The 10369-nt window shown below is 33.1% G+C and overlaps 2 protein-coding genes across 2 annotated transcripts; both read right to left on the bottom strand.

Moving 5' to 3' along the window:
• Positions 1-1742: 1742 nt before the first annotated feature.
• Positions 1743-2544, bottom strand: LOC100245494 (uncharacterized). The gene has a single exon (XM_002284019.5). The coding sequence runs from the start codon at positions 2541-2543 to the stop codon at positions 1980-1982; it is 564 nt and encodes a 187-aa protein (XP_002284055.5). The 5' UTR covers position 2544; the 3' UTR covers positions 1743-1979.
• Positions 2545-5126: 2582 nt separating this feature from the next.
• On the bottom strand, positions 5127-8164 carry LOC100250642 (39S ribosomal protein L41-A, mitochondrial-like). The gene is made up of 4 exons (XM_002285709.5): positions 8016-8164; positions 7777-7923; positions 7017-7081; positions 5127-5417 (listed from the first exon to the last, which is right to left on the bottom strand). The coding sequence occupies exons 2-4, from the start codon at positions 7919-7921 to the stop codon at positions 5334-5336; spliced, it is 294 nt and encodes a 97-aa protein (XP_002285745.1). The 5' UTR covers positions 7922-7923; positions 8016-8164; the 3' UTR covers positions 5127-5333.
• Positions 8165-10369: the final 2205 nt, after the last annotated feature.

Raw genomic sequence — 10369 nt, forward strand, 5'->3', positions numbered from 1 at the left:
TCTTAAAGTGGGCTTGGGATATTCCATTCTTCGGGTTGGGGATACGGTCTCATTGTTATCCAGATTGAAGGCCCAATACGAGGGATTCTACCTAATCTAGCTAGTTGTCAGCTAGACAGCTACAAGGGAGAAGTGGTCAAATTCTAAAGGAGATCCTAGTTGAGACTTGAGACCCATGATGCTTCCGACGTGATTCCATTTCCACTAAACAACTCTCCTGATGCGAGTAGCATCCAGAGGGGCAAGTTAATATTTTAGTAACAACACCTACACGACCTCTGGTCAATCCTTGGAGTCAAAGTGGAATAAAAGGAGAAAAATTATTAGGGTTCATTCACAGAAAATTTGAAGAAAATTTTAGTATCTGAGTTTTCTACATTTTGGTTCTAATTTTTGTGGAAAAGTTGGTTGTTGGGTCATGTTTGGCTATATTTGGTTCCATAAAATTTGAGGGAAAATGTGAAGAAGAAAAAAATAAAGACAAAAAATAGAAATAATATAAAAAATATGTTTAAATTTAATAAATTATTTTTGTTTGTTTCATTAAACCCATTTTATTTATTTCTCTCTATTATTAAAAAAAATAAATAATTTTAAAATATATAGATTTTTTATAAATTTTAATTATATTTAATTTTTTTTTTATATTTTTCATTGTAAAACCAAACATAAAAAAATCATTTTTCATAACACTCTTTTTTTTTTTTTCTTCCCTTAATACTTTCCGAAAACTAAATATAGTATTTATCAAATTTCAAATTCATCTTTATCAAATTTCAAATTCTTCTTTATTAGCAAATTCATTAGAGAAGCTAAAATTTGGTTGCCTGATAAAATAAATTTAGAAAAATATAAATATGTGCAAATGAGGAATACTAGAATTATGAATCGTGTTGAATCAATTTTGATCTGTTATTTTATTTTTTGTCAGGTTAATCTATTTTTGAGTTCTAAATTAATTATTTAAAAAAATTATTAGACGTATTAAGAAATTTAAAATCTTAAATATCTCTTAATTTGAAGTTCACAGACCAGTTTTAATCCATGAACTTCTAATGATGATTGGATTTTTCTTCAGTTCCATTGAATTTAAAAAAAAATTAATAGACTTGAACAGCATATTATACAAAATAGATGCTCAATGGTAAAAAAAAAATTTAAAAAAAAACTTCCTAAAAATCATATCTTGTTTCTGTGAGAAAGGATTAGAAATCATGTGAACAGCTACATATTTTGTTTGAGCACGGGTTTAAACTTGGAAATTAATACACGAGGAAACTGCCACGAGGTTGGTCCCCGGAATTTTGCCCTTTTAATATTGTTAAGACTTAAGCATGCAAGGTTGGACTTTAAAAAACCATAGGAAATTGCCATGAAGTTGGGGCTGGAGACTTTTACAAGCTGTCACCTTATAGGCTAAGACAGGCCTTTGAATAAGAAAATTCTCAACGTCTTCCAAAAGTAGGGTGGACCGACAGTTGAACATAGGACCAGAAGAAATTTCGCGGATTGGGGAAGGAGGCCCTCAGTCGTATCCTACATCAACACCCCAATCCTTATATGGAATTTTTGTCTTATCATTCCATCCAGACAAAATCAAAACTTCTCTTTTGGGTTAGAAATATGTGTATTTTTACGAAACTCTTATTTCTTAATCCCCACAGGTGAAGAGGATGCAGAACTCAAAATTTAAATGAATGCTTTCCTACCTACAATTTCATGAGTTCAAAATGACAAAGAGATCAATCAAGGAGCTTTTTTTTTTTTCCTTTCCTTTCATGTAACCCCCAAGAGGGATCAATACACAAACGTAACAATTATGTATATACACACAAACAACACACTGTCTCACTTTTTTATTCCAATACTTTGGAGATTGAACTAAATTTTACTTTCCTGTTGTGTTGTAAATCTAATGGTTGCACCTTCATCTATCAAAAAAATGGAAAATGAAAATTTTTGTTTTTGAGGAATCTGCCCTATCGAATCCTGGTAGCGCCAATTCCTACCCTTTCTCTCACCGTCCTTGAGTACACCAAAACCTCTTCTGTTCTCTTAGCCCTGGGACGAAGCAGCTTCGACCAAAACCCGCTTTTCTTGTTACGTTGGCTTGCATCCCCAGCTCGCATGCGCGTAACAAAAGCCACTGATCTGCTCTTGGTGAGCATGTTTTTCCCACTTAACAAGAAAGAGAAGGAGCCTTTTGCATCGGAATCAAAGCGATAACGCTGCATGGGAGACGAACAAGAAGAAGCCTCCGAAGAAGAATAATGGGAGGAATAAGAGGACAGAGAAGAGGATGAAGAAGCAGAAGCCACGGTGGTGGAGGCACTGCGTGAGCTGGTGGAGAGCTGAGAGAGTCTTTCCCTCAGACAAATGGAGCAAACGCCTGGTGATTGCCGGTGTTTTGGGTGCTTCCTGCAAAGAACTTCCGACTTCGATCTGCCGCCCATCTGATCCCTTGATCTCCTGCGATATTCCATGTTGTTCATGACTGCAAACATATATGTTTTTGGGGTGTGCGGTGGTTTTTTTATACGCATATACATAGATATATATATATATACATAAGGCATTAGAGGGGGTGCATTTCCATGAAACTTCATGTGGGTTGCGTCGTGTCTTCATGAAATGGGCCTTTTGGACTGAGCGTGAGTTTGAAAATTTGAGTGAGAGGACTAAACGGAGGGCTGGGATGGATAGGAGGTGGCGTGGGGTCCAGTTGAGGTACGGAGTCGGTGGCTGGGATCAAGTTTGTGGAAAGTGTAACAAGTATGAATCTTTTTTATTGTGGGGGCGGCGTGGAAATCTGGCGGAGTAGCCACGTTAGAAAAAAATAGAAAACGGAGCCTGGACACCTCCAATTCAAATAAACTACGAAGTATAGAAAACGGCACCAGTAAACGCACCTTGCGTGGGAAATTTGTATCCATTGCTCTTGTCTTGTGTACTACGTTAACAACATTATTCTCCAGCAACTAAGCTTTTATATCACCTTCCTTCCATGTAAATACTCTACCCCATAAAATTGTATTTTAATACTCGTAAACGTATTGGATAAAGCTTGAGACTTGAGTTCAAAACAATTAAAATCAAACTCATTCCATTGCACAGGGAGCTGTATATGAACCTTGCTGTCGTTGATTGCCTGAATCCACGAAAGCAGAGTGCTGTAAATAAATTCATGTTATGTGTAGCAACTAGCAATTGGAGACCACAAGCTTAGTTCTTAGGACTAGTTCCTCTATGACTATATCTTCTTTCTTGGACTAGTCACGCATCACTACATCTACTTTCTTGCGATTTTTTAAAACTTCTCCATCATGAATTATTTTATATTAAAACTCAGTGACATGCAAATATTTAGGAGGTAGAGAAGATTATGTCTTTGTTTCTGTTTTTTTTTTCAATAATAATAACAATAATAAATCTTATCCAGGTTCAAGAAGGAAAATTGATGTGTGGTTCACGTATGCATCTTTCTCTGTCTTTTTTTTTTCTCAAAAATGCAAATATGTATAAATAAAAAGATTTTTAGAAATTATTTATTTATTTTTTTAACTTATTCATCATATAAAACATTTAGATGTTGTTTATTTTTTTAACTTTTTATTGAAAGCAATTTATTTTCAAAATTTAGATTGTTTGTTTTTTATTTTTTTATGATTTATTATAAATTTTTTATTAAATAGAAAAAATCAAAATATGTAACTTTTTTTAAATAGAAAAAACAATATATTGATTTTTTTTTAATACTTAATAAAAATAAAATATTATAAAAACAAACAACCTAATATTTAACACTATTAAATATTAATGTTCTATTTAGAATTAAGTAAAAAAACAAACACCACCTTTAACTATAAAGACCAAAAAAAGCATAAAATTAACCTTGAAAATTGGGTCAAAAGAAAGTGGCGACACACACGAGTTGGATCAGGATTTGAGTTGTGGGGTGGGAGGGAAACTCAAATCACCGCTTCAACAAATTCAGACAAGAATCTGGACCCAAGATCGGGTGGGTCTTATTGTCTCCAATCTCCATTGATTCATTTTCCAAGGTCTTATTGGATTTAGTAAGCGTAACCATAAAAAGTCCATAACGCAGCCTCCATTCGACGATTTTTGACTGCAGTAAGTGCATGATTCCAATTGAAACAAAATTTACGAAGAGTGTCAAAGAGGGGTGGCTCATGAACGCGCTGGGAAAATTCCGGAGGGAGAAGAGCAGGTCCAAAATATGACTTGTAAAGGTAATCTCCGACTGCCGAGGCTTCAGTTTGAGATGGGGACATACCATATCATCTCCCACTACTATGCTGTCAATCAGATCGGCTACAGGTAAAAACTAGTGCACTTTTGTCCCCTCTTCGACAAGTCACCCTGACCCCACGTTTTTAATTCCACTTACATATCAGATTATCATAGATTTCCGGCACTTGAGTCAACAACTTAGAGTCATCAATTAGAGCACTTGGCCATTTTTTTCAAGCTAATACTGCTCTGTGCCCTCTAACCAAAAACCCTCTACCCATCAATTATACATATTCAATTCCGCACATTTGGATAGGAAAACACCTTTTAATTTGCCCCCCTTTTTATAAGGCTAATTGATTGCATAGAACAGAAGTGAAAACCCAAAATCTCGCAACCACCATTTGTGTCAGAGTGGCTGTCAAAAGATTCTAAATTTCTTCTATTCTTTTCCCACCACTACTCAGCAATTGAACAGAGCTTACAGGTGTTCCAGATCCGATCGCTAGGAGAAATGAACCTGCCAGCTCAATTTACCTGATTCCCAAACAGCCACTACAAACCACAAATTTAGGTAGACCTGTCCCAAAGAATCACGTCAGAAAATATTTAGCATATGCTGCTTTTGGTTGCTATGGAAAAAGAATATTTTCAAATTTTCGATGGCTTTTCCTCCATCCCAATAATTAATCAAATCATTTAGCAACTTATGAAATTGATCAGTTTGAATGTCAATATGAATTTCCTCAACCTCAAATTTTCAAATGAATTTCAGCCTATGATAGCTTGCTGATCCATGACAGCTGGTAATTGTTTTATGAGCCAAAGCAGTCACCCACCATCCTCAGCCCCAACATCCTCCACATCCCAAGTGGAACCAAAAACAAATTTTATGATATAACAGGGAATACAGCACAAGAATCCAAGTGCATTAATATAGTTTTGCCATCATTCAATGGCATCATCTGTTATGCACATTCCATTGGCAAGCAAGGAGGACAATTCTCCGGATAAAAATCACTATAGCCATTAAACAATTAAATCGAAGGGCTGAACCCCCTTTTTCCCACTCCTTTTGCTTACTTAGCTGTATCAGACTGAGCTGCCTCAGTAGCCTCGTTAGTTTTCACTTCTCTTGGGCATTGAGATACATACGGTTTAAGCTGCGAACAACAAAAAATGAGAATCACCAGATGCATATCACTATAGGCATAGACTTCATGCATCGTAATTACGGATAGAATGCCAAGCTGAGACTTCAAGTTTAACTTCAAAAAATGAACAGTCCCTGTATATGGATGGCAACACTTCTGTGCCTTATGCAGTTCATATTCTGAGGGCCATCCAATATAAGCCCCATAGAGGAACTCTAGATAGTATGCATGGATCACGAGTAAAACAAACCATATACAATCTCAAATTCATACACTCAGCATCAGAAAAAGAATGATGAAGTAATGCTTCCTAACAAAATGAGAACAGGTAGCCTCAGGCAAATATTAGGTGCCATTTCTCAGCATTAATAGCTGCAAAATTGATATGCCAAGTTGAAAATTTAGCTCAGCATTACAAGCTGTAGTTTCCAAAGGGGGCAATTCTCAACATTTTTTCCATATAATCTAGGAGTGTTAATGAAAGAGCTCTAAAATCTTGACCGCTTCAATTTTGAAAGCATTAAAATTATATTGAAAATCAGGAATCAATGCATTGTTATCTAAAGAGTTTGCATCAACGCTGAAGATTTCATATTTTTTTTCAAAAACATCTAAAAAAATCAAAACTTTAACCTATTGTTGCCCAGATTTTCTTCATTCTGAAAACTCATAGGTAGAATGAAAAATGAATGCGCTTTTCCCATTAAAATAACAGCCCATCGATCCCCATGACTTTAATGCAATGAAGAACAAAATGAAAATAATCACTGAATTTTTATCTTGATTTATCTTTGGGTTTGGTAAGGAATTTGATAAAGATGCATAATTAGGAAACTGATTTGATTAGCATCAAATTGATTCTTGAACCATGTTTTCCAAGGTTAGTTGAAAAAGAGAGGTTGGTATCACTTCTTGCCACTCAAAAACTGATACAAACAACAATGAATGTATAGTCGAAGTCTCCTTAATTTATGAAAAATCATCTTTAGCCAAAGTGGCCTTCTAACATTCCTAATTGGATTAGAATCTTAAAGGCAAATGCCATTGGTCACAGGTTCTCCATACTGATGTGTTTCCACAAAGGAAAAACAATCTGATAGAAAAAGCTTTAATCTATAGAATATGCATGTATAACAAAAAACAAATTGAAAAACATCTCTCTTAGACTTTCCAATTTTATTAACTTTATTTTGAATCCAAATAAGCATAGGTGTGAAGGAAAAGGCACAAAAAATCCTGTGAACACAAGCTTGGAATCTGCTAGCCCTAGAGCATCCCAAGGCAAAACCCAATCTACCACATGGGTCCAACCTACACTAATTCCTCTGGTAGTGTAAACTGCCAACTATAAAGGTGGGTGATAAAAAATAATAATAAAAATAAAAGATAAAAAATCTGCAATTTCTTTCCAACAGATCATAGAATAATAAAGGATCAGAGAATTTTTCCAACCTGAGTCAGGTCCATTTGCAAACATGGGAGATCAGTGAACTTGATCAACAAACCACACATCAACACGCCATTTTTAAAGCAGTCATTCAAAATAAAGTGCTTTGAAAACAAACTCCCCTAAGGAAAATCTAAGGTAAAAAGGACTGATCTGTGTACCTTGAAGTCAGTCAAATCAGGGACTACATAGTTCGGCAATTTCTCTTGCATCAAAACATATCCACCTGCACCAAAAGGATAAATTAGTAAGTCTTAGATGGATAGAAGTAATTAGATTCAAGCACCAAATAGGAGGTGAACCAGATAAGTTAGTACATTACAACCAACAAAACCAAATACTTGAGCATTCAAAGTTGTAACAAATGCAACACGTTATACTTCCTTATTCTGTTTTTGATTCTCTGTTTCGCAATTTCATGAAATCAAAATGACACACTTTATATTGCATGGGTGTGGCTATCACAGCGGAATTGACACCCTCACAAAGTGGCAGGGTTAAGAAACTTTAAAAATTAGGATTCGAAACCTAAAATTCAACTCAACCCAAAACCCAAACATGTGAAATTCGCTACCGAGTCCCTGGCACTATTCTACACAATCGCACCATACTAATCTACATTGTACGTGAAAAGAAAAGGAAACCATGCTTCAAATGCCGCATCAAGAAGAAAATTTCTTCAAATCAAATTTTGATGATATTTGATATACCAAAGACTGTAATTGGAAAAATGCTGAGCCAAAATGTGATATTTCATAATTCAGAAAAGAATGCGAGGCAATTCAAATGGGTGTTATAGGTCTACACAGTCATTTTGCCATGAGAAAGCCAAAAAAAAAAAAACAAAACAAAACAAAACAAAAACGAGAAAAGAAAAAGAAACGAGTCAAACAAAATGAGATGAGAATGATGAAAGTGAACCTTTGCGGGTATGGAAACCAGTGGGCTTGCAATTCTTTCCCTTGTAGTAATCTCGCGGGGCTCTTTTGGAAGAGAGAATGTCAAGGGACGATGTTCGCTTTCTTCTGAACGCTCTTCCGATCCCCAATATCAGTCCCAGCGCCATTCCTACCTCAACCCCACACAATCTCTGTTAATTTCAATTTTACAACTTCTACACCATTTCATCAGCTTAAAGTTAGGGTTAGGGTTAGGGTTACCTGTTGTTTGAGTTCCTCGTCTCTCCCTGTTTCCTCGACTCAAGCCAAGTGAAAACTGAAAACCTAAGACAAACCCTCTTTTTTTTTTTTCTTTTTTCTTTTTTCCTTTTTCTACATTTCTAGCAAATTTAAAAAAAATGAATAATTTGTTGAATAAAAATAAAAATTAGCACTAATGGATAAATTTATAATATTTGGTAATTACATATTATAAATACATTGTCTAATTTTAAAACGAAAGCTGGGATAAGTTGTACTCGATGAAGATTTTTTTAAAAAAATGTAACTAATATTTAACTTTTTCAATTGAACAAAATTAAATCGAGTGTTTTTTCCTATAAAACAACTCATTATTCTCATTTTAATGTAATAACTAAGGTATCCTTATTTAATATTTTTAGAAATTAAAAAAGTATTAAATAATTTTTAACATTTTTATCTAAAAAACGATTAGGAAAATAAACTTATTTAATTATAATAAAATATATATAATATACATCATAAAACTCCTTTGGATAACGGATATAATTTTATATTTGAGAATTGATACACTCGCTATCATTTAATTGAATAAGTGATTATTGACATTAGTTATGAAATGAAAACAAAATATACCATAAAACTCCGACAATAGATAAATTTTTATATTTTAGAATCATACTCTCGGTATAATTCAATTAAATAAGAAATTGTTGATATTAATTATGAAATGAAAGAAAAATAAATCATGTAAAATTAAACAACAAAAATGCTAAAAATATAAAATGTATATATTTTTTATTAAAATTTCATCAACAAAATTCAAAAAACAATTTTAAAATAATTAAAAAAAATCATACTACAAAATTTTTTAGACTATATTTGTTTCTAGAATACTTGAGGAAAAATAAAAGAAGAAAAAATGGAATGAAATAAAAAATAAATTTGAAGTTGATGAATTATTTTTCACTTTAAAACCAAATTTGAGATAACTATTTCCCTAACATATTTTTTTTCTTTTTTAAATATTTTTCAAAAACCAAACATTGAGTTAAGAATTTTAGAATTTTTTTGCTACAAAACTTGTAAATAAAAAAACAATAATTGCACTAATAATTTTTAGATTTTTTCAAAAAATTATTACTAGAGATTTGGAGGAGTCATAAAGTCTCCGTACATAAAACCTAAGTAGTAATTAAAAAAGAAGTTATTATCTATAATTTAAAGTATCCTATTAAGCTATATAATTTCTTACCATTAAAATCAAACACAAACTCCATGTAAATCATTAAATAAAGGGTTTATAACATTTTACCCCTCTAACATATAACATGTTTTACATATTACCTTATCGAGTTTAAAATCGAATAATATACCCTTCATACTTCATAATTACATGTAATGTACATTTTTTTTAATAACAATGTTACATTTTTTTATGGAAGACGCGTGTACTCACCACATGACCTGTTTAAATGAGGGCAAAAGAGTAATTTTGTAACCAAAGCAAAACCACTCTCGCCCTTCTCCTCTTTCTTAGCGTTCATTCCTCTCCTCTTGTCGTTCCTCTTGCTAAATCTCCAAATTGCAGTTGAAACCCCAAAATCTCAAGAAAGCTAATGCAAGTATCAAAAAAATGACATTGAAGAGAAGACATGGAGTTTAACGATATATTTTTTTTTGTCTTGTAATCTCTTTAGTGACTATAAAAATCTCAGCAAAGAGAGTTAGGGTTAGAGTTTTGTTTTGATGTTTTAGAGAGTTTTGATAAAAATTAGGGTTTTTTTTTTTAAACTCGAAGAAAATATATGATTTTTTTTATGTAATGCTCCAATTTGTTGTTTTAAAATAGGGTTTCGTTTCAATGTTTTAGAGAAGTTGAGGAAAATTTACGGAAACTTATTTGTAGTTTGTTATGGCATTTTATTTATTTATTTTCTTTTTAAATTTGGAGGAAATTTGATTCGTTGATATTAGTCTATTTCTGTGTAGGTCTGCTTAGTTTTCAATTGTTTTTTCATGCATCAAGTGAATTTTTTATTTTTTTACTTAATGATTGATGTTTCATTTAATTTTGTCTTTGTTTATGTTGAACATCTTTGTTTTTCATTCATTGCTTCCACAGTCTCTTACAATTTTGTTTTTTCTCAATTTCATTTGGATTTGTGTTTGTTTTTGTTGGGCTTTGTGGAGCCTAGTTTTGTTTGATCCGGTTTGACGACCCGACCCGAATAATATTGCATAGCCTTTTTAATGGGAGATTTATTGAGGCCTGTTGGGCCCGTTTAGCCCATTGTGGAACCACCTTTTGTAATTAGGGTTTTTTAGTATGGTAGGGTTGCCGTGCTATATATATATAGAGAATATTGTAGCCG

The sequence above is a fragment of the Vitis vinifera genome, chromosome 18 (assembly GCF_030704535.1).
Source record: "Vitis vinifera cultivar Pinot Noir 40024 chromosome 18, ASM3070453v1".
Classification (NCBI taxonomy): Eukaryota; Viridiplantae; Streptophyta; class Magnoliopsida; order Vitales; family Vitaceae; genus Vitis; species Vitis vinifera.